The 24,846-nt window shown below is 42.5% G+C and overlaps 1 protein-coding gene across 50 annotated transcripts in view; it reads right to left on the bottom strand.

The window, feature by feature from the left end:
• madd (MAP-kinase activating death domain) overlaps positions 1-24,846 on the bottom strand; it is a 55,225-nt gene that overhangs the window by 10,172 nt on the left and 20,207 nt on the right. For 4 of the 50 annotated variants that reach the window (XM_012961368.3, XM_012961372.3, XM_012961388.3 and 1 more), the window contains exons 4-27: positions 24,138-24,441; positions 23,394-23,525; positions 21,947-22,060; positions 21,682-21,762; positions 21,004-21,060; positions 20,483-20,655; positions 19,290-19,525; positions 19,046-19,202; positions 17,753-17,856; positions 17,487-17,680; positions 17,126-17,385; positions 16,604-16,752; positions 15,016-15,114; positions 13,211-13,270; positions 12,803-12,908; positions 8,658-8,844; positions 8,351-8,501; positions 7,815-8,024; positions 5,261-5,314; positions 3,225-3,325; positions 2,518-2,598; positions 2,255-2,413; positions 1,067-1,172; positions 588-650 (exon numbers count right to left, since the gene is read on the bottom strand). In XM_012961368.3, the coding sequence (XP_012816822.1) occupies positions 588-650; positions 1,067-1,172; positions 2,255-2,413; positions 2,518-2,598; positions 3,225-3,325; positions 5,261-5,314; positions 7,815-8,024; positions 8,351-8,501; positions 8,658-8,844; positions 12,803-12,908; positions 13,211-13,270; positions 15,016-15,114; positions 16,604-16,752; positions 17,126-17,385; positions 17,487-17,680; positions 17,753-17,856; positions 19,046-19,202; positions 19,290-19,525; positions 20,483-20,655; positions 21,004-21,060; positions 21,682-21,762; positions 21,947-22,060; positions 23,394-23,525; positions 24,138-24,441 (3,338 nt within the window). 50 annotated transcript variants of the gene reach the window in all.

The raw sequence follows: 24,846 nt of genomic DNA, 5'->3' as shown, positions 1-24,846 counted from the left end.
ATTAGATGGAGGCCACATGGTACAAAGGGAATTTACACAGACTAGGGTTGATTAGGAAATCCTCTGGTTACCGTGTACGCTCTGCTCTGCCCCTCTACCAACTTTGTCAGAGATGCCCAGTGTTGTATTGGGCTCTCAGGGACATGTCTTCTAATACATGTTGCAGGGCAGCACGCATTGCATTTAAAGTAAACTGCAATCAGTTCAGCCCTGCTAGCTGGATATTTAGATGCGTCCCTGAATCTGGTTACCCTACCTTAGGTGCCAAAGTTAGATGGAGACCACCAGGTACAAAGGGAATTTACACAAACAAGGGTCCACTGGGAATTCTTCTGGTAACCTTCCAAGCCACTCTGATCATCTGCCTTAATGCTAGTGTTTACAGGGTTAGCAGTGACATAAGTATAAATGCAGTTGGAATAACTTGAAAACGTTGAACGCTGAATGATGGAACCTTAACTTGACAACCAAGTCAACAAAGGCAACGTCAGCAACAAAAAAAGAAGGGGCAAATAAGCTCCGGAGCACAACAAGCACATAACACAAACACACAAGACGTCAATGCGGCAATCTGTGGGAGTTATTACTCAATGAGAAGGTTTCCATGGCTGCATCTTCCAGCTGGTCCCAGACTGAGCCCTTATCTCTTCCTGTTGCAGAGCCAGCCAGCACCAATAGGCAGCGTAAGAACAAGAGAAAAAAAAGGGAGATACAGAAGTGGGGATAGAGACAAGGCAGGGGTAAGTGGTGAGTACAAAGAGATGCAAGGAGTTGAATAACATACAGAAAAACTGAAGTACTGGAGTCTCATAATAGCAGAACACAATGTCACGGCAATCTATTGGGACTGAAAGTCAAATCAGGTGAATTTATGCTAATTCCACGGCTGTCAGAATAGCAGGAAAGTGGATGTGAATAAAGACTGTTGGGGCACGGGAGAGAAAGAGTAACGTAGAGGCAGGGAGATCAAGTAATCAGGGAAAAAGGCAGTTGTTTTCTATTAAGTAGGATACTTGATGTCATGTCAGTTTGCTTCCTTTGCTTTTACATGATACGGAAATCTTACCTAAAAGCCCCTCATACAGGTATATGCGTTGGCTCAAGTCTTGCTGGGGGCGCCCAGGACTCACATTCCTTTCTTTCTCACCAGGGCGGAGCATCTGAGGCTTTCCCTATCACAGAATGGGTAAAGGGATATATTATATATATTTGACATATCAAATAGTCTCCTGCAGCTAAATAGCCCATATAGTTACAAACAAAATCCAGTACTTATGAATAAATGTATATTTGTATAATACATTTGTACTATAATGTCAGCTGTGTATATAAAGTACATGAAAAGTCTGCGCTACGAAAATGGCAAAGAAGTATGAATAAAGTAGGATTTTGGGACTAGATGTAGCTCTAAGGGTGGCCATACACATTCTGATTTTAGTCTTCTTCCATTGAATGTTTGGATATCGGTCGTACGTTTAGATGCAACAATCTAAAACTAACATTCAGACTGAAATTGTAGGATTAAGCCCTCAGTCATTCCCCCTGTCCTTATTATATAAGTATATATACTTGGGAGCTGGGCTTCCCACCAATATGGACTCATGCAGCTTAGTTGGGATCAACAGGGTACTGTTTTATTATTACTAAGAAAGAAATTGTTTTTCAAACTTAGAATGATTTGTTTAAAATGGACCCTATTGGAGATGGTCTTTCCTTAACTTGGAGCTTTCTGGATAACTGGTTTCCAGATAAGGGATCTGAAACCTGGACAGCGGTAAAATGGCCACGTGTTGGCTTTGCAGCTCTAAACTCCTACACTGATTTCATTTAGGGGGGGGCTATCTGCAAGGAATTTGTATGCACAACTGTGCCTGTGAGTCCCCACTGGGTACTACAAAACCACACACAAGCACCCTACTATGTGGTATGAAAGTGATATAACATTGTAATCCTCACTGGGACAGGAACGGATAGTGATATAAAGCATAATAGTAAAACCACCACTTCTAAAGAATGAACTGTGTAGCCTAATGGCTTGAAATGTGAAAGGAAGAGTAAAGAAGTAGCTCAACACCCTCTCTGTTACTTTTTCAGCTGGGCGTGTGGATCAAACTCAATTGGCTATCTCTGCTTCACAGCAAAATGTGTGCCAGCAATGGCCTCCCAGGACTAGCAGGGCAGCCTCCAATTTTAAAATGAAATTCTAAAAACTCCTGAAAAACATCTATTGATGTTATTTCATATTTGCTCTTACAAAGATGGCTCCGGTGAATGAGTTCATCTGAATCTCGCTGTCGGACACAGCCCCTCTGGATCCCGAGAGGTGGCTTCCTCCTGGGCCGCCCAAGGCATCCCCTGCGTTGCTACTTAAGTCGCTGTCGGCTCCCAGTGTTTCCCCTGAGCTGTTACTCACCTGCAAAGCAAAATGTGCCTGTTACATCTGCATAATAAATACCTCATCCTATTCAAGTCTCCCACCTATTACCCCCCATATTATTCTTAATGTTCTGATCCTACCACTGTGCTGATTTCCGAATCCTGGCTGCTACTTCGGATAAGGATGGAGGGTCCTATGCTGCCCGTGTCTAGATCGCTTCGCTGTTTTCAGTGAGAGAGAGAGAAAGATAAATTACATACTAAGGACACGTAAAATGTCAATACTTTATATCGCTTTATTCTATGAAACCTATTTCTGTTACACCCATACAGTCACAGGCTAGATCCCATTAAAGCATCAAGTTTAATGCAATACCAAATAGGGCAGGTATTGGCTAACAGAAGGCTACATCTGGGCACTGGCCCTCCAGTTTTACAGGTAAGAACCTACAAAGGACATAGGAGCACAGCAGCACGCAGAAACATATGATGTGTTTTCTCAGTTGTACTCCTATTAGTAATGTGCAGGCTGGCCCGAAACCAGTGGATTTACCAGCAGGTCAGGTGGGTTCGGACCAAGATTTGTACAACATTTGCAGGTCGTGGGCGGGATCAGGCTGAGCTCTCACTGCCCACGACCTTACTCTGCCCGGCTTCTGCCTCCGCCTCCGGCAGCCTCTATTTATATACGTGCCTACACCGCCCCCTTTGTGATGCCAGATATGGGGCAGGTCAGCCGCGGGTCTATAAACAGAGGTACCTTGCTGGTTCAGATTGGGAGCCTGGTTAGGGTTGACCCACACATCACTAACTTCTATAGACTTATATAAAGATCACCCAACACAGACCTGAGAACCAGATGTGACGCTCAGGCCACTATCGGCGCTAATCTGGGACTTCTTTTCCTCTGTTTCCCCACTATCAACCAAAGGCGGTGCTGGCTTGGTACCTGCAGGACGCAAAGACAAAATGGCTGAACATGAGATAGAGCAGACAGAAGCAATAATAGGTAGTAGACAACCTTATTCCAGACACTCACGACAGAGTACTGCATTGCCAATGCCGAGTCTAAAATAGAAGAGGCCAACTCGACTGTGTTAGAGACTGAAGATGGGGAGGAAGTTACACACATTTCTATGTAGACTTTGCAAATGTCAATTATCAAGCTCTCCTCAAATTTATATTTGCACCCAAACCAACCTTTCCAAATTTGTGTTATAAATACAATCAGCCGCTTGTGTGCTTATATCAACTCGGGTTTGCATATGAGCATACAAAGAGATACAGGCTGACTGCCTGCTTAGAAATGTTACCGCTGCTAAAATGGACACTGCCAGGGTTATGCAGTAAGATGGGCAAACTCAGCCCGAGACTACTGCAGCCAATCAGAGTTTTTATTTCTGTTTCTAATTGCACAAGATCAGTAAAGTTAAGATTGGTTGTTATGGATCACAGGATTAGGGGGGCATTTGCCTATGTTTCCGCATAACCCCCTATGTTGCTTAGTGAAAGTGAAAGCAGTCCAAGTGCCACCCCCAAGTACCAGTTTAATGGAGCTGAGTGGCATGAGAAAGAGATGAGAGCGTGACAATAAAGCATTGGAGAAGGGGTAGAAAGGAGCGTGGTGGGGTTTAATAGGGAGCCGTGAGGTCACCACCACAGTTACTAAACTCAAAGAAACCCCAACAAAGCGTTCGTCATGACTAAATCTGCCAGCGCACCCCATTCACCTCTGAACATTACACAGTGACTGCTACAGAGTATCCCTTTAAATACAGCTACAGACACAAACTGCCGCCAAGTCACAAGTGGGATAATGATCCAGTGATGGTTTTACAGAGCTCATTTCTCTCTGGATGTTGCATTTTCTCAAATTATTTCTCCAACTGTGATGCTAAGCCTCAATGGAGGGTTAGGGAAGAGTAAGTGCAAGTATATAAATATTCCCCATGACTAGTGGGGTTGGGACAGTGCATAGAGGTTGAAGAGGGGCTGGCAGCAAATTTAACCTGCCCCCTGTCCAGAACCCATCACTAGGGCCCGAACATGCCCGCCCTAAGGGTCCCCAGGGTTTTGGCCTCACCAGTGCATCACTAACCTGAACAGTTAAAAATATGCAGACATACATAATCCTTAGTTTGATAGGAAACCATGAAAATCTGACATTCAGGGACAATCACGTCACCCCCTTAGACTGGCAGAGTCATTCAACTCTTCTCTCTGCTGTTTTCATGTTGAAGTGATCAAGACTCAGAGTCTTGAACAGTCCCTGTTGAATGACTTTAGTAGCCTAAGGGGGTGGAGGTAGGGATTGTTCCCTGTGATTTAGGGGCAGGATATTATTTGAGTAATTATGGCTGTCTGTAAATTTATTAGTGGAAGTTAATGTACCTTTACATATGCCCAACTGAACATAGCAAAAAGGATGGGGGGTGGGGGGGGGGTTGACTGGCCTCCCTTCACCTCTGTATCCCAGTAAGCTTCTGCTACTTCCAAATAAAGTGCCAAAATATTACACTCTAATTGTTTTAATTATTATGTTTAGGCTGAAAAAAATCACCAGATTTCCACTTGGCCTGAACAATTATCTAACTGATGACTTTGAGGTAGTTGATGTCTCTGCAAGCAAATAAAGGTTTAATGGAACTACTGTTGGTGGGCATAACATTAGCCCAAATGGTCAAACCACAATACAAACTGTATAAACACCTCTGTCTCAGGATCATGGTTCTGGGCACTGCCTGTTAATAACAGTGATTTCCATCTGGCCTATTATTCTGTACTACTACTGGGTAATGTGCCATGCCTGCCTGGGGCATGTGAGGCTGGGGTCACCCTGCTGGCAGTTCTGAGAAAGGCTTAGGGGGTTTCTAGTATGTCTTACTCTGTTTATCCATAGCTTTTTGCTTTTTCACTTCCCGATGCGTGTTCCACAACTCTACCCAAGATGCATTGCAAGCAGGAGAGAAAGACAGAGAGAGTCAGAGGCGGGTCAGACAGGCCAAAAATGGACACAGAGATCCCACCCCACAAGCTAACAGAGAGAAGGAACAGGGTAATGCCAACAGGTGCAGTATACCACCCTGCAAGGTAGGGTCCGTCTATCATTGTGAGCAAGAGTGTGATGGTGAAAGAGGATCAGAGAGAATAGTGCACAGTAAGTATATTTATGTACATTTACATAAATATCTACTTGTGTATGTATGTATATATACATATATTTATTAATTAAAGTCTATATATACATACAAAGAAAAGATAGCTGCATGTTTGGTAGAAAAGAGAAAACAATCACTGATACCCCAGTCAGAGCAAGCCTACGGAACATACTAGTTCAGAGCAAGAGTCTGGATCAACTAGCAGGTAGGAAGGTTCTACCTTGTGTTTTTGTCTGCCTGTGTTACTAGCGGTATCTCAATATATTAAAGGAACAGTAACACCAAAAAATGATAGAGCTTTAAAGTAACAAAAATATAATGCACTGTTGCCCTGCACTGGTAAAACTGGTGTGTTTGCTACAGTAACACTACTATAATTTATATAATAAGCTGCTGTGTAGCCCCGGGGGCAGCCATTCAAGCTGGAAAAAAGGAGAAAAGGCACAGGTTACATAGCAGATAACAGATACGTTCTGTAGAATACAACAGTGTTTTATCTGTTATCTGCTATGTGCCTGTGCCTTTTCTCCTTTGAATGGCTGCCTCCATGGCTACACAGCAGCTTATTTATATAAATTATAGTAGACTTTCTGAAGTAAACACACAACTTTTACCAGTGCAGGGCAGCAGCACATTAAATTTTAGTTACTTTTATACACTTTCATTTTTTGGTGTTACTGTTCCTTTAATGTTAAAGAAACAGTAACACCAAAAAATTAAAGTGTTTCAAAGTGATACATAATGTACTGTTACCCTGCACTGGTAACAATGGGGTGTTTGCTTCAGGAACATTTCTATAGTTTATAGCCCTGGGGGCAGCCATTTGACCTAGAAAAAGGAGAAAAGGCACAGGTTACATAGCAGAAACATTATAAAACACAATTGTTATCTGCTATGTAACCTGTGCATTTTCTCCTTTTCCAGCTTGAATGGCTGCCCCCGTGGCTACACAGCAGCTTATTTATATAAACTATTATAGTCCTTCCGAAAACAAACACACAACTTAAACCAGTGCAGGGCAGCAGTACGTTATAGTTTAATCACTTTGATACATTTTCATTTTTTGGTGTTACTTTACTTCCTTTAAATAAGGAAGGTATCTGGAATAAAAGAAAATCACTACTCCACTGAAATAACTTAAAAAGGGAATGTCCAGCTTTTTGTTGACATTTGTTCAACTACTCCCTATGGGCAAAAAGTTAAGGATTTAACTGAGGGTTCAGCCATGTTTCCCACGGTCTCCAGTTGCGCTCAGCAGAGCAGAACAAGCAACATTTTCTTCTGGCTCATTTCTATAGCATGAATCCAATTGGCTGGCAATACAATTCATGCTATGCAACGCAAGGGAACTGGAGCATGCGTAGTACTGGCACAGCTTCAGTTCCTTCCTGCTACCCGCTGTCGAACTCTGCAAGGAAGTAGTTGAGTCGGGGTCGGTGACCCATCTCCTCCACTCAGACAGCTCAGGACCCAACATTGGATATAAAGACTTATTTTGACAATAGGGACTTGTTGAACAAATGTTAAAAAAAAAAAAGTGAACTCCCCTTTAAACCTGGAACAGAGCAGAAAGTGTGCCTGTGGATGTCCGGCTGCTGTTAAACTCTGATCCCCAATGCCTTATATTCCCCCTGTATCACTCATGAACAATATTATATGCCTTTGTGGATGAATATTCACTCACACACACACATCCACATTCAAAACACTAATCCATCCACGTTCCCTGTGCCACAGCCATTCAATACATACCAATCCACGCACCGAACACAACCCCAGACAATATTCCTATCACAGTCCAACCGCCCACATTAGTTCAGTTTAGAGTCTAAAACCTAAGTGCTATTTATAATAGGGATGCACTGAATCCACTATTTTTGGATTCGGCCAAACCCCTGAATCCTTTGTAAAAGATTTGGCCGAACACGGAACCGAAAGGGTCAAAGAGAACCAAATTCGGTTCGGCCAGGAGCGTGGATTCGCCGAATCTGAATCCTGCTGAAAGAATCTTGGCCAAATCCCAAACTGAATCCTGGATTCGGTGCATCCCGAATTTATAATGAAAATAAGCTGCAATTATGTGACCTAAAAAAAAAATTACATGCTACTAGCTAAACATAAAATTAGTAAAGTTAACATTAGTAGTGGGAAAATCGTCAGAGGAGCAAGGGACCATGGGGAAGTCTGAGCACGAGTAATGGAAGCGTATGGAGCCAGAGCTTGGTGATGCTGTGACAGGCGGTGATGCCTCATGTACCCTCCCTGCCACTCTATACACACCAATGGATGCCACAAAATTCTCTTCTTTAAGACTCCGGGTGTCAAACTCGCGTGCCCCTCTGCCAGCGGGGCCTGATGGGCGGGGCAAGAGCTGCTTGGCAGGCAGCTGAGGGGCGGGTCGAGACTCTACCCTCGGAGCTGAGACAGGATCCCTAGACACAGGGGTGACAGCTCCATCGGCAGACGGACTGTGCTTCCTTTTTTCCGGTTCTTAAAGAGATAAGGGGTGATGGCGGTGGGTGGGGTGCACAATAGTGGGAAAGAAAGGGCACACGGGAGCAGGAAGAGTGCGGGAAGAAAAGCATTTTGTGATAGGGTCAAGTTGTAGCCAGCAGAATAAGGAAAGAAAGAGATATAAGGAGAGGGGTACAAAGAAAAGAGATTTAGGAGAGAGAAGAAGTGGTAAGGAAAAGAGAAAGCAAAATTAAGTTAATTATTAAACAACCAACCAACCATATTCTCAATATAATAAAGTGAAGTGACCAACAAACACATGCAGTTCCCTTTCCCCTTTGTTTCTCCCAGAGAATCAGTACCTTTGTTGTAATAGTGAGTATGAGCAATCTCGAGTAAGCTGAAGACACTGGCCATTCCTCCCAGGCCAGCATTGGCATAAGTCTGCTCGAGGCTCGATACGGTGCACTTCAGCAGGTCCAGCATGCCCCTATACACTTTTCGGGTTATTTCCTATAAAAAAAACAAAAAAAAAAACAGGGCAGTTAGCGCAGAGCAATATTTGTTTTCCTTGAAATGCCAGACATAAAGCAAAAGAAACTTACTACATTATTTAAGTCATAGCCCAAGTTAATAGATTCCCGATAATTTCATCTCATTTTGACTCACCACTTCCTGGATGACATCATTGCGAGCATCTTCTTCTGTCTGGATGGACCTGTTCAATTTGCTTAGCACAAATACGCGCAGCTGCTCGCTCTCCAGTAATCGCCGCACCTTTTTCATGTTCAGCCATCCTACCCCTTGGCCCTCCAGAACACCCAGCGCCACCTCCTTTAGGAACTGCTGGTTCTCACTGCAAGGAAAATATAGATAGATATATAGAGATAAGAATATCAGTAGCTGCCTATACATGCATTCAAGTTCCCCTTTAGTGCATTTCACAAGTTGCTAGGGATCGTGTTGGGCTCCTGGTACAGGTATGGGACCTGCTATCCAGAATGCTTAGACCTGGGGTTGTCCGGATAAGTGATCTTTCCGTAATTTGGATCTCCATAACTTGTCTCTTAAAAATAATTTAAGTATTAAATAAACCCAATAGGACTGTTCTGCCCCCAATAAGGGGTAATTATATCTTAGTTGGGATCAAGTACAGGTACTGTTTTATTATTACAGAGAAAAGGGAATAATTTAACCATGAAATAAACCCAATAGGGCTGTTCTGCCCCAATAAGGGGTAATTATATCTTAGTTGGGATCAAGTACAGGTACTGTTTTATTATTACAGAGAAAAGGGAATCATTTAACCATTAAATAAACCCAATAGGGGTGTTCTGCCCCAATAAGGGTTAATTATATCTTAGTTGGGATCAAGTACAGGTACTGTTTTATTATTACAGAGAAAAGGGAATCATTTAACCATTAAATAAACACAATCGCCTTTGTTCAAATGACAGGAAGCCAAGTTTTTTACAGGTATTTTCTACTAAAGCATTCAAAATAACAAATGGTTTTCAGGATAGGGCAATTATTGGGGGAGGGTAGAACAGATTTTTTTAGTTAAAAATTTTTAGTGTTACTTTTCCTTTAATATGAACGCATTTTGTTACAACAGCGCCACCTGCTGGTCACTTTCTAAACATGAAGCAGTTGAGGAAGTTGTTAGGATAAAGAAAGAGGGCTGATTTGATGTTATCAGAGGTTTCTTCATGTTCAGAAAATGACCAGCAGGCGGCACTGTTGTAACAAAATGAATGTAAATTGCTTAGCACTGTCATTAATTTGTCCACCTTTTTTAAAGGTTTACTTATCCTACAATCTAGGGGGGGATATAATATTTATTGGGTACAGAAAGGCTCAAAACTAATCCTGTGGTACCTAGTGAAATATATACATTTCCCTAAATGACCCTCAGCTCCTGTGACTCCGATTACTAAATTCATTGGTACATACAGGCATACAGGGTGATTGTCAGCTTGGGTCTCCTGGGGCCCAGCAGAAAGCCTATGGTGGAAAGAAAGGGCTGATGGGAGTTCCCCCTTGAGTAGAGCTCACTACAATTAGTGGGTCCTATTGCTAATCAACAAATCAGAGGTGCCATCCAGTAACCACATCCTACACACTGGGAGATAAAAGGCAACTACATGCAGTGATTCGGTAGCTAGTGTCTGTAATTACAGCTGCTCACTTCCCACACATTCTAGCAAATGAGAATAGGAACTCATACAGCACTGGGGAATAATTATCTCCCAAAATAACTCCTCTTGTGAGTCATACAATAAACATTTCCCTCTTTGTGTTTCATTGGTTACGACCTACAATATAAAAGTACAATATTTAAAGTGGCAAAATGGCATAAGCCACACGGAATATTACAGGTTAGGTACAATGATATTGTGTTTGCCCAAGATCATGTTACTACTGTGCTTCCATGGCAGGCTAAGGAACCACAAATGGGTTATTTGATGAGTTATTTGACATTGGGCCAACCACCATGCAAAAAGACTATAAGGATTGGTAGGTAGCAATGCAGGACCAAGAACATTCTGGAGAGTCCAGTAACCTCATATCTGCACTGAATCTGCTCATTGGCCAATCTAGTTTTGGGAACCGAGAGGGGGTAAAGCATAATGAAAGACAGTGTAATTCAAAGCAACTTTCCGGAAACGTTGTATCATATGCCAGAAATCCGCTGTGTGTGCCTGCACCCGGGCCGACACAATGGTACAACCCGATATGATCCAACCTTTAGAACAAATGGGCAGCAAGCAGGGGAGCTGTCGGGTAATGTATCAGGCACTAATGGGCTGCTGGCTGAGGCTTCCTTAGAGGCATTCTATCCAGTGATACAATTCAAAGCTCAACAGTTGAATTCCAAGCGGGATCAGCGTTAGGATATGTTTTCTATTTCCATTCTGACAGCTTATTATATTAGATCATCACATTAGCCCAGCGGATACAATGGAACCCGATCTGTTACATGAACTCAGCTGCTCACTTGGTAACACTGGAATCCAATCCATTACCATAACTACTGTCTGCCCACCCCCACATGTGCTACTTTTGCCTCCGGCCACTTTTAGCCAGACGTACAAACATTTTACCCCACTGTTTTGAAATTCTGTTGCCCAGTATGCTTTGCCTCAAGCCAAACTGCCCACCTGCCTCAGCTTGTATACAGCATTTAGTTGTGTACAATGGGTAATGCCATTAGCCATCACTGCAGACATAGCAGGACAGCCACCCTATCTCCAGGCAAGACACTTGATCCTTTATCTTGGGACACTGTGGGACACTGTGGGCATACTGTATGCGTTTATACTACACCATAATTCTATATTTTTTCCCCCATGGATGGTTCAGAGAACCAAATATAAGCAAAAACAAAGAGGTGATGGGATCAGGTTGTTTATATAGAGCTCTCTGTTTATATTAACTCAGCTAAATATGGAGGAGGTAGTAAGTGTGAAAGGAAAACAATTCTCTATTAACACTGAAGTTGAAACAAAGGTGTATACAGGTGCATACTGCCTCTTAAAAACGATATAACCGTCATGCAATAAACATGAATTTCTGATCGAAACCAAAGCAATGTGAAAAAGTGTGACTCCTCTGCACCCAGGCTGCAATACAATAATGCCCAGTCTCTGGAGTGAAGTGCCTATAAAAGTTATGAGAGGGACTTTTTACATGGGCCAATAAGATGCTTGATAGGTGTCTGTTGCGCTTATTATAAAGATTTAAAAAATGCTGATTGGTCGGATACCGCACAGGTTCAGCCACCTTTAATAGAAAACCACTGGAAACAACCGCAGAGAAACTCTGGGTTTGGCCCTATAATTGGCCAAGAGGCTGTGGGGAATGCGGATACCCTAACATTTGGGAAGACCGGCGTGTGAATGTTTGACTGCCCCTACCATTCTCAAGCTGTGGGGCTGCCCACTCTCCTGCCATTAAAACAATCTCAGGGAAGGAAAGCCTGAAGGAATAACAGGGACAGATTAGGACACAATGATTATTGGCTTTCCCATATTACCCTGGAAAGCTAACCTAAAAATGATGTGAAATTTAGGGTGAACACTGCAGTACAAGACTAAATGTGGCTATACATGGGCAGATGCTTGGCCAATTCTGCACCTTCAGTCTGAAGAAGCCAAACTGGCAAGCAGCTTAACTGGCCCATGTAAGGGGAACTCCAGAGGGCCTACCTGATCAATACCTGGGTGAAAATCAGTCAGATTATGGTCAGACAGGCTTAAAATTCTTGTTGGAGCGATAACAGAATATGTTATAAGGTCCTTACTCCAACGGCCTGCGTCCCCGTTTTTGTGATCTGATCATTTGGGCCTGGGGCCTAACGATTGGACCAGTCCGATATCACCCACCTCAAGGTTGTCATATTGGTGAGAGCTGCTTGTTTGGTGACCAGGGAACGGCTAGCTTAGAAATGTTACATTATTTAATAAAAATGTATTTGTAACCTGCATGAAGGTCAACTAGGGCAAGATTTGACATGAAAACCTATTTACTGTCCTATCTATTCTTAAAACTGTGAAAGAACGAATGATACACTGATATTTTCCTATACTTGTAACCTTGTTAAAAGTTATGGGGACCCTGAGCAAACGCCAGACCTACAGAGGGGGCTTGAATTTAGTAAACCTAGCAACAACTGCTTTAAGGTAACGTATCTTATACACATCAAGTCTATATTGGCAACAATAAAGGGGGAAGTTATTCATCCAAGATCAGCCGTTACAAACAGACATTACTTGTCAACGCCAATCTGATGAATGAATGGAGAGTCTGCTTACCTGGAGTTGTTTGATTTTCCCTGAGGAGAGGGAGATTCTCGCTTGACTGTAGGGCTGTGCTTTATACCTGAAGACTTCTGGTCAACAAGAGCACGTCTGTTACTGCCTGTTGGAAATAATCGGAGAGCATTACTAAAAGCACAGTAAAACCGGGCAAACAAAAGAAATAAAGAAAAACAAAAAGAAAGGAAAAAATAAGTACTACAGGGAAGCTTAAGAAAGCCGTCACATGGTTTGGGGGCAACAAGGGAATAAAGACTGAAAAACACCACAAGTGAGAAAAGCACAAGGCATCATGGTAGGTGACAGTGACATAACAGGTAACCAATGAACAGGTCAGCCTGATGGTGGGGCAGAGAGGATGCTGGGAATGTGATGACATGCAGAGCTCAAGCTACAGGCACCCACCTTCTGCAGGGGCGGGACCGGAGTCTGCAATAATCTCCATTATAGTATTAAGCCCAAATACTGGGACACAAAATGCAAGGTTAGTAACAGAAACCTAATAACCAATGACAAATCATGACCATAAGATACTCAATCATCACAGTTTCCCTCCTGAGACTCCTGTCTTATAACCCATTGGGGGCCCCTGCTTTACCAATCCATTTCCTATTGGAGAACAAAAGCCCCCAAGCTTTTACAATGGCCATTACCCCCGAAGTAGCCAGCTAAATGCTTGGCTTTTACTTCCACCATGTTCTAACATCTAAAACATACATTACAAACGATCATCAAATAATGATTTATTAGCCTGGGAATATATAACCTACTGACGGCACATTTGGACAATTACTGTTCAGACTTTAAAACAGAACACGCACCAAAAAGGTATGGAAGGAACATGTTCCTTAAGTCAAGTAATGAAATGGTCAGATGGGAATGGGTGGTCCCTGCAGACCAAGCCACTCCCTGTTTAGGAGGGACATGAAATAGGTACTGCAAGGGTTAAGCACAAATCCTATACTTGTGACGGAAGCACTAAGCAAAGTAACCAGCCATCTGGGATATTAAAAAAAATGACACACACACAGCACAAAAAGCAAACAAGACCTATAATCTAATGATCTCGCCAAACAAGCAGAAAAAAAAATTCTTAAAATAAACTATAATCTAATTTCCTTTTGCACTTAAAGGGGAACTCCACTCAAACACAAATTAAGCTTTTTGAAAAGTAAAGATGATTTCAAGCAACTTTTCATTACACATCAGTTGAAAAAATATGCAGCCATTTTATGATTTTTAATGTAATAATATAGTTATTTATATAGCTATATATAGTTCCAAACTATATATAGTTTGGAACTATATATAGTTGGGAAGCCCCACACCCCGTTTCCCTGCTAATCTGGTGCAGCAGGACTTTACAATATAAAAATGGTGTTTATTCCTACTTTTTGAAGAAACAGATTACAGTGATATATTAAGGGTCTCTGTGTTGTGTGAGGCTCCTTAACAATATTTAGGTTTGGAAGCCGGAGTTCCCCTTAAGGCATAGAATGTACTTGTCTAGAAGCTGAGCCTTAAGCATGTGAATAACTGAAGGCTTATGCTGTGCGGATATGAAGAGGCGTTATTTAAAGGCAGAGTTGAGGGTTGCAATCTGCCGTGGCGTCCCCATATGGCGGCAAATTGTTTGTACAGCTCTCTGGTTAAACCGCTAAACCCCCCAATATGGCATGAAAACCGTTGCTAAATAATTGTTATTGTTCCCTAAATAGCAAAACTATATCTATGTTATCCATAGCACAAGCACTTTGAACAAAGAGCATAATAAGCCAGCACACAAATTAAAGTGATCTTTTACAATTCAATGCAAAGATCATGTAATACTAACCTTTCCCCACCTCCCATGTAGCTTCCTGTTGACCTTTGAACCCCAATGGGTGGCACATGCAGGAAAGTAAAGGGGAGCGGCACAGATGTCAGTGAGCACAATCAGCCCCTACCCGGTATCACAGGCAAGTCCCACCCACTTTTAAATACAGGCAGGAGCAATGGAAATGATGGGAGTGGTTAATGGATAATGAACCCACCCGGCACACACAAGAAGCAGCCAATTCCAATGCCAGAAACGGATAAAGTACTTACCCAGTACCCTATGAACAAGCTGTTACTCTACTGCGCTAGGGTCTCACTTACCTCTCAAACTGAACTAATAAAATGCCCCCCCCCCCATTCATACTTTAAAGTTGCCCCCCAGTGTTTCTTACCTTTCAGGCTGGGGAAGGGAGTGGCCTTGTCTCGGCTTTTGCTCGGCAGCGTCAGGCTCGATAAGCTAAAGCTACTGCTGTGAGTTTTATACAGGTTGCCTGCAAATGGAAAAGGGGCCACATAAGCCTCAGCAAATATATCTGGTGGGTGTAACCATAAAATAGCAGTGACTTTTGTATTAGTCTAATGGAAATATCAAAAAGTGAATTAAGACGTATTTAGTGCTTGTACTGAGGTCACCAAACAAGTGGATCTTTGCTTGATTTGGTCACAAAACACACTGGGCCAAATCACAACAATCATTTGTTCTTCGTGTTATCTGTCGGATCATAATGGGGGCCTAGGAAGAACTAATGGGAGGGAGGCCCTCGGCTGACATGATTTTTTAACTTGCCTAATACCAAACCTGCAGGGCATTAGGAGGGCCCCATACACGAGGCCATTAAGCTGCTGACTCGGTATGAAAAAGCTGGGTCGACAACTTTTATTAGCCAGTGGTTGTTAGCCTTAGAATTAACTTTACGTATATTGTAGGAAGTAATGTTCAGTCTGCAGTTGGTCTTCATTGTTTATTATCTGTTTAGCAACTCTCCAGTTTGGAATTTCAGCAGTTATTTGGTTGCTAGGGTTCAATTTACCTTAGCAACCAGGGTGTGGTTTCAATGAGAGACTGGTATATGAATAGGAAATGACCTGAACAGAAAAATAAGAAATTGGCCCACCCTTTTAAGAGCTTGTCAACAGTAGGAAAACATGTGTCCCATAGGTCTTCCAAAGTGATGTACAGTATATGTTTTCCTTCCAGCAATTTACATTCTCGCCAGTAGGAAAACATTTACAGGATATTAGTTGCCACCAATAGAGGGGTGTCATTGGCCTAAGACTCTCTATTGCATTAGCAAGCTGGGGGTGCATCCTTGTGTCAATGGGAGGCATAGTCTGGTGGCATAGGGGGCATGTTTAGCCAAAATATTTCCCTACAAACATTCTAAGTGTTCCTCATAGTCTGTACAGAGGGACGTCATGAAAACTAAACCAAAACAGGTGCCCTCCTACACTAAGTGGCTTAGCCTAGAGGCATGTGCTGGGAAAACTGCATTCTTTGCGCTTATGAGCATGAAAACCAAGCCCATTGTCCCTCTTCAGAACTGGCTTGTAGTAAATCCTAATTTATTACTTTGAAATACTTAAAAATGGAGAAAAAGTCATTTTCTAAAGCCTCATAAGAGGAGAGGTGCTCCCAGACTGCACAGTGCTAAATCATTTTAATGTGAAATGGCAGCTTTATATAAAATGTTACATTCTTTCAAATTTTTAACCTCTTGTTCAGTTCAACCAGAGCCCAGTTCTTCCACACAGCCTCCCTTGGAAGTATCATATAGTCATATTTTTCATTATTCCAGTGTTGCCTATTCTTGCAAATCTGATCTCCGTTTTGACTGAGCGCTGGGTTCAGAATTCTTTATTTTTTATAATTTGACTGTATAATTTAATAAAGGTGATACTGAACAGCTTTGAGAATACCAGGAAAATGTTCGACCTTTGCTATAATGGATGACGCATTATCTATACAAAGAACACACTCACTGGCGAAGGACATGATGCCTCCAAAGCCTTCGTTATTGCTGCTGTTGTTGGACACAGTTGACGTGGGAGAACTACCCCGAGAATCTGTCTCGGCATCAGAATCACTTGCAAGCTTCAAGCTATTGGGCCGAAGCAGAGGCTTCGGGGATCTGTACCAGTAATAAATAGAAGATTAGTTCAAATGCATGACATGAAAGTAAAATGGAAAATACAGTAACTGAATGAGCATGAATTCATCTCCTCTGCTAGGCATTATTTCAATAGAAACAGGGACTGGACTGAACACAAATACATGCCATAAAATATAACTGCAATAAAAATCTAGTTTAACAGCCCATCTGCATTCTACCCAAAGGAATTGCTGAACCTGACAAATACATAACATGGTCTATTTCTCTTTAAAGAAGGAAAACATGCTGCATAAATCGCTCATTGTAGATTTGGGAAGGAATTTCCTCTAGCGTCTCAAGAGGAAGGGAGTTAAACGGATTAGTAAAGTCAATAGGATTACATTGTTCTTACCGGGTACCATTCACACTCTGGTTAAACATCGGTGTATAGCTCTCCTCCCGTTCATCATTCTCCTCCTCTGGAGGAAATCCATACTGTGGCTCAAAGTAGGGGTTGTCATACTCTCGTCTTCGTGCCTCTCCGCCACCCAGTGACACATCACTCTCCCGCCTCTCCATGGCTAACCGGGTGAATGTGGGTGGCAAAACTGGCAAGTGATTTTGCAACACACCCATAACTTTCTCTTCGGGCTCTGCAGAATCGGCTGATTCCTGTTAAAACAATTGAGAAAAAAAAACCCCCAAAACCTTAGCATCAAGTTTAATTATTACACATGGTGGGTAATTTTTAGAGCCATGCTATACACTCTCACCGTGTTAGCCCCGTGTATAACGGTACTGGGGCTGCTGCTGGCTGTGGTGCTAGATCCAGAGCGAGGCTGGTTGTTATCTTGTGAGTTCTCGCTATCGCCATTGTTCTCCTCTATTTCTCCTGAGTATTCTTGGAAGTCATCAAATTCAACCTCACTGGCATCTCCAAGCGCTGCATGCGTCAGCGGATCTACATCTACAGGGACATTTATAGTTAAACAAAGAGTGGTTTCACTTGTTCTGCATCCCTGCTCATGAGCATACTCACTTGGAGTGTCCCCATTAATATCACATTTCATCATTTCGCTGACAAAGTCTCCAAGAGAAGAGTAGGAAGAGCTGGAGTCATCATATTCCACACTATCGCTGCCACTGTCAAACATATAGAATGTAAAAAACAGTTAGCATTTTTTGCACCAAAAATATAACAGCAGACCAGATATATTTAATTGCTATGAGAAGGTAAATCAAAATTATTTTTGTATTGAATGGAAGCGGTTACGATGGGTGAAGACACACAGAGCTACTTAGTAGCAGCTACTTGCCATGGCTACTAAACTCTAGAAAATACCCTACCATAGAGAATACAGAGAGTTCCCTTGTGGTAGAATACATGTAGAGACTATTGTCTATTTCTGTAGCAGTGACAAGTGGCTACTACTAGTAGCTCCATGTGTCTTCACCCTTAATGACAGACTTGTGACATTATCCTTTCCCTACTGCTACAACATACTTACATATTTACTTTAAAAAGACTGCTTATTATTCACATCAGGAATAGATAACAATAGGGACAGAAAGGAGAGGAGGTTTGCAGGAGTTTGAACTAGGGTGCTTTATTGTCCAGTGAGAAATCTCCTCTCCAGTGGATGAAGCGCCAGACAATACCTGCCTCTTCACTTCCATATGAATCGCTGCATGTAAAACACATCACGAGGCAATCCCTGGTCAATTACACAGGATCGCTGCATGTAATGTGTTTTACATAAGAAAACACATTACATGCAGCAACACATTACAAAACACATTACATGCGGCAATCAACCAGGACCTGCCACACGTAAAAAACATTAAAATGGAAGTGAAGTGGCAGGTATTGTTGGGTGCTTTAATTGTCCGCTGGAATGGAAATTTCTTAAATGAGCGATGAAGTTCCCCGTCTGACATCGCCCTAAGACAGATACTTTCATTGTTGCTTTAAGAGAGGTTTTTACATGCATGCAGGAGGAGTGTGGAATGCAGACACTTTTGAAGCTGGCCATACATGGGTCAATAGAAGCTGCTGACTTGGTCCCTCCATATCAAATCATTATCTAAATGGCCCGTGTAAGGTTGCCACTGACTGGCCTGCAAGGCAAATATCTGGACAAAGATGAGCCAGATAACAATCCTGTTAGATTAGTAGTAAATCAGCATGTTGTTGTGGTCCTTGTCCATTGGGTCTCCATATTCCCTCCATAAGATCCGAAATCCAGCACAGTTTGCAGGATTAAAATGGACTCACATCCCAGACGAATACTTGATTCAGTGCAATCCTAATATAAATACCAGGTTTCCTCACCTGTCATCAGTAGGATCAGAGTCACTGTCCCTCTCTGCTGGCACACAAAATGCTTCCGCAAGCTGTGAGTTAGCATCATATACACGGTAGTGAATGGGCTGCAGCTGGTGTGCATACCACTTGGGCTTATCCCCAATCAGAGCAGGGTCAAACATGTCTGGAAATATAAAGTTAGACACTGCATCAGACAAACCTACATCTAAAAAAACAATACTATAAAGGCAGGAAGAAAGGTGCTGCTTACTGTTGTGGATTCTCTGGAATGCAAAGTTAGTGGGGTTCAGGGACCACTCCCCAAAGAATTCCACTGCCTGCGTTTTGGAAAGCTTCTCAGTAAAAAGGGAGGGCTTGGGCCGTGCTGCCAGGAAGGAAGAGGATTGGAAAGCCACGACTGGACGAGGGAAAAGGCGCAGGGTGCGTGTGTGCATTTGGAAACTGTGCAACATATTCGGGGAGTTAAAGAAACGTACCATGGCAACCCTGCAAAGAGGTAGGAGAGATCAAGGTAAGAGAGCAATATATGCAGTGATACAGAACATTTTTAAATCTACCAGATTTAACTGAACAGCCTGAAGTTAGGAGTGCAAACAGAAATTGCTAATTGTTAAAAGGAAAATAAACCTAACTTGGTCTTCAACCATGGACCTGCAAACTTTAAACACATCCAATGATGCTATGTCCAAAACAAGGAAGTGACTTGAGAGAGCAAGAGGGGCAGGATGAAGGGAGGTGTAGGAATCAGAGCAGAATTATCTGTGAGACCAAACCAAAATTCACAAATTATGTGGCACACACCCTACCCTTCCACAGCCTTCACGGGGTGGGGGGCTCCTGTGGGTATCCCACATGATGCATAAATTGATTTAACTGGTATATGCTAGATCCAACAAGTTGCAAGCAAAATTAATTCTTCTTCAGTTTCCATGCAACTCCACAGGTTATTAGTGACAGTACTAGTACTGTGTGCTGCCATGTTTGCTTCTTACTCACATTAGCTTTTTGGAAAGGGATTATAACACTAATTGATGGTATATTAGGCCATGGACAGCCAGCTTAAGACAATAGCAACATAATGGCAAGAGTATAACTGCCAGCCTAACCAGGGACACCTTCACAGAAGAAAATAATTTTTAACAACGTTGTGGACTGCAAATGGTGCTTTTGGGAAAGGAAACTCTTGTGAGGATTTCATATATAGTTAACTTTCCTTATACAAAAGGCGAACATGCCCTTTAACAAAGGAACTAAACACAGGTCTTCAGCCTCACAGTAGTGTGACTTACACACTGAGCCATTATGTAAAGTAACATCCTAGTCTTGCACCAGGACCAGATCACACTGGCATGGTGAATAAAAAAAAAACAAAATGTATGCAGTCACATATCGTTTGTGTCACACAAACCACAACACTTGTGCATTTAGATCTTTCAGTCTCACCTTGTTGCCACATCCACAGAGTCAACATCATTTCCATATATAAGAGGATTAAATTCTGTGGAGGGAGTTCCCTGTGCATCACTGGGGGCTTTCAACAGTGCAGCGTCTGGGCCTTCGTGAAATCGGTCCAAATTGAGGATAGGCTGAGTGTTCAGACTCATGCTAGCCAATGCCTGGGTATTGAAAGCACATTCCATCACTTGCAGTTCAGCAAATAAAACTCTATCAAAATAAATCATTATAAGGAACTACTGTTGTACTTATAGGGGTAAACTCTGTAGTTTAGATACATACAGAGTACCAGCAAAAGAATGGTAGAAAAGTAGTAAGAAGAAAACTGAGAGAATATCAAACAAATAGAAACAGAAGTTTAAAGAAAGGTATAATACTAAATAAACATTTGACTTTACAATTCCCTGGAATAGTGCAACATTGCCACTGCAAGACATGGCCCTAAGTGTAGGTTTGTGATTCTGTAACCAGAAAACTGGGTATTTGAAGTGAGAAAGAACGTCAGGAACCTTGTTATCTGAGGCGAGAAGACGCTGCTGCGTGATCACGGACATGCTGTGTAGACACTGAGAAGACGCCACATGACAACACCAGCGGCCAATCAGAGACAAGACGAACACATGACCACAAAGAGACAGATGAGGAAAAAAATTACCAATCACAGAACAAGATGAAAAATGAAGCGAGAGAAAAAAAAGAGAACATGAAAGAGGTTTTAGAGTGAGGGAGAGTGCATGCCTGTGTGAATGAGAGAGAGAGAGTCAAGAATAAGAGAATAAAAGAGACAGAAGGAAGAAATTTAAAAAATAAAAAGGACAGCAGAATACAGAGAATAAAAAGGTATAGGAAATATGCCCCATTTCAATTAAAAAGAAACATGCAATATGTTCAAGCTGTATGATATCATATAATGTAACAGAAAGAAACAGAAAAAAACATATATTCCGAAATGAATTGGCTGCTACCAGTAACACCAGCAGAATTTACATCTTAAAGAATGGATGTGAGTGAAGAAGGAAAGGAGCAAAAGCACAGAGAAGAGTGGGCAATAAAGCCTCCTGTAGGCAGAAAAGGAAACAGGAAGTAGATGGGGATGGTAGGAAACCTTTAGACTGATCCGCAGGTGACCATGTGAAGCAGTGGCTCGTATGGATCTGAAGGGGTAGTTAGACTGGTTTAGCTCTCACCTGTTTAAGGTGCTTCTTCAGTTCTGAGGCCTCTGGTTCTGGAAGAACAGGCAACAGGTCTGCATTGGTGGGAGCAACCACCTATCAGGAGGCAAAAAGAAAGTGATTGGGGATAAATATGATAGCAATGCAAGATATTTTACTCTATTATTTTACTTTATTGCTCAAAACATATACTGAGACAAATAAACCATTACCATAATGATATATGAATGTCATGAAAGAGGATATAAAAAGGGGCATTTTTTTTTTTTTTTTTTTTTACCTTATTAGTGTCAAGATCAACCAGCCACACGTCATCTGGCATCTTAAAGTCCGACTTGTAGAGAAAGAAGCTGGCAGGGACCCCGATTATGTATGGGGTGGGGGCGAGAAGCAGCTGAGTAAAAGTAAAAACATTTTTTTTAACTGAATTAAGACCTACAATAAGGTTAGTCATGTACAGGGATGAAATAAAATAAGCAGGTGTTTCCTTATTCATGTAGTTAAAGTAGCACCATAATGGGGCAGAATGCATGCTTTTTATACATTTTATACAGCTCAATTAATTGGGCTTGTGCTAAGCACAACTTTTGCGTTTTTGCGTTTCTGTACTAAGCGACTTTCACCCCTCTGTTTCTGGTAAGTTACTGTTTGCAGAGGAGAAGATAGTAAAACTTATTAGTCCACGAATAAGCTACACCTCATCTCAAAGCCTAAAGGCAGACATACACTGAAGGATTTGCTCGTTTAGTGAGGTCGCCAAACAAGTGGAACTTCAATGATATGCCCACCTGTGGGCGCTATCAGATTCATCCAATTGTTTGCCCTGACGGGATGTAGGCCATCAGGAAGACGACCGGAACAAAAAACCAACAATCTCCTTGCCCCAACCGGATTGTTAAACCTGCCCGATTCTCAGGGTAGGCCTGTCTGAGGGCCCCATACAATGACTGATAAGCCGCCGACTTGGTCCATAAGCAGCTTTTATTGGCCCGTGTTTGGCCAACAAAGACTGCAGCCTGGAGCTTGTTAAAAAGAACCAATTATTTTGCTTTCAAACAAATCATAAGGTTTACAGGAGAAGGGGATGAGTTTAAGTGAAACAAAACAATTCTCCATTAGTGCTTTATAATGGCTAAGGTTTTAAAACAACAGGCAAAATACACTTTGAACACAAGTTTTATTCATTACACTTAGGTTAACTAAAGGTGTATATAGATATATAGATGTTCACTTATAAGAACTAAATATAGCACATGTACAGTATACCCTAAACCAGGGGTGGGCAAATCAAGTACGGCCCGCGGGCCATGTCCGGTCCGTTGGTCTTTTTAATCCACCCGTCGAGGATTGGTGTGTCTTGCTTTGTCCCGACTACGCAAGTCTCATCACGAGAGACTTGGCGTCAAGACTGCAGGTAAGCGACGGCCCGGCCCGTCTGTCAAATTTTAAAAGTCAATGTGGCCCCTGAGCCTAAAAGTTTGCCCACCCCTGCCCTAAACGCTTGCTATAAGTCAGGGCTGTCCAATTCATTACATGTAGTGGGCCAATTCTATCTCATACAGCATATTTGAGGACCAGATTAAACAAAAATGATGATGTAGTATAGCAAATCTACTGAGCCTCTGAGCAGACTGGGGGCTATAAAAACCCTTTGGAGGGCAACATCCAGCCCACAGGCCTCCAGTTAGACAGCCCTGTTATAAGTAAACGTATGAAATTAGTCTTACCTGTTCGGCAGAAGCCATGCAAGTGGGCAGAAGAGGAATAACAGGAAACATATATTCAAGTGGGTAAATCATAGACACAAACGCCATCACAGACATAGACAGCGCGTTGTAGTCGCGGGACTGCATGACCACCTGTAACGAGGAAATCATTACATAATATAAATAACATTTTTATATACTGAAATCCAGTGACAAAACTGTTCTCTTTCTGCATCATTTGAAATCCTGGCAGGGGAGGAGGGACTAAAACAGGTTACAAATTGTAACAACTTCTCCACAGCCTATAGACAGCATGCAGGAACTACATAACCCACAATGCACTGCACTCTGATGTCCCTTTCCTTATTGACATCACGTGTGCAGGGAATTGTGGGAATGGAAGATGCAGGCTGAAGAGTAGTCGGCCAGATCAGCAGGAGAACAGGGGCGGGGCTTAGGTAACTTTCCCAAACCATATTATTACATTAAAAATCATGACAAGGCTGACTATTTTAACTGATGCATATAACAAAGTTGCCTCCATTCCCTTTATCAATAATGTATGAGGGCATGGCTAATGGTGTGAGTAGAAATTCTCCACTTGCTTGCATAACATACGGAGAAAGGATGCTTTATGCTTAAGGAAAATGCCATACATTAAGTTCTATTTAATGCAAAATCATCCATATACAGGATATAGTGATTCTTGAAATTCCTATCTAGGATGAATATGTCCTTTAACAAGCAACTTTTCAGCCCTAATACCTTGTGTTCCAACATGATGCAGGACAGAACCTGCAAGCACGCCTCCACCCCAAGAAGTTCCAAGGGCAGGTGCAAGGGGAAATCCACCAGTGAGAACCGCGAGGGATCAGGAAGGGCAAAGGTCAGGGGTGGTTGGTGATCGAGAGGCAGGACCTCCACATCAACTCGCTTCTGGCCTGGAACCGGAGTGGGGGAGCGCAACAAGCGGTAGATCCATGCTTCTATTTCTCGGAGGTCATGCAGGAGCACGTTGGGTTTTTCCTCCAGCTGCAGGGAGCCGGTGAAGATCCTCCACATGGTATCTCTAGAGAACACAAAATGGAGTCATCAGCATTAAGCTGGCCATACACGTGGCGATCTCACGATGTTTCGTACGACCGTCGGTCGCACGAAACATCGTCAGATCCGCCACACACCATTCAGGGCTGAATCGGCAGGTAAGGAGGTAGAAACAATAGGATTTCTACCTCCTTCTGCCGATTCAGCTCTGAAGGGAGAATTTTGGTCAGGCGCCTTCTATGGCGCCCGATCAAAATTTTCTAACCTGGCCGATCGGCGAGTCGACCGATATCAGCAGCTTCCTGCGATATCGGTCGGCTCGCTGACATACCATACACGCACCGATTATCGTACGAAACGAGGTTTCGTACGATAATATCGTTGCGTGTATGGCCACCTTTAGTACAATCAAACTGAGACATTGGCTTTG

The sequence above is a fragment of the Xenopus tropicalis genome, chromosome 4 (genome assembly GCF_000004195.4).
Source record: "Xenopus tropicalis strain Nigerian chromosome 4, UCB_Xtro_10.0, whole genome shotgun sequence".
Classification (NCBI taxonomy): domain Eukaryota; kingdom Metazoa; phylum Chordata; class Amphibia; order Anura; family Pipidae; genus Xenopus; species Xenopus tropicalis.
This window is presented reverse-complemented; position numbering and strand designations above follow the sequence as displayed.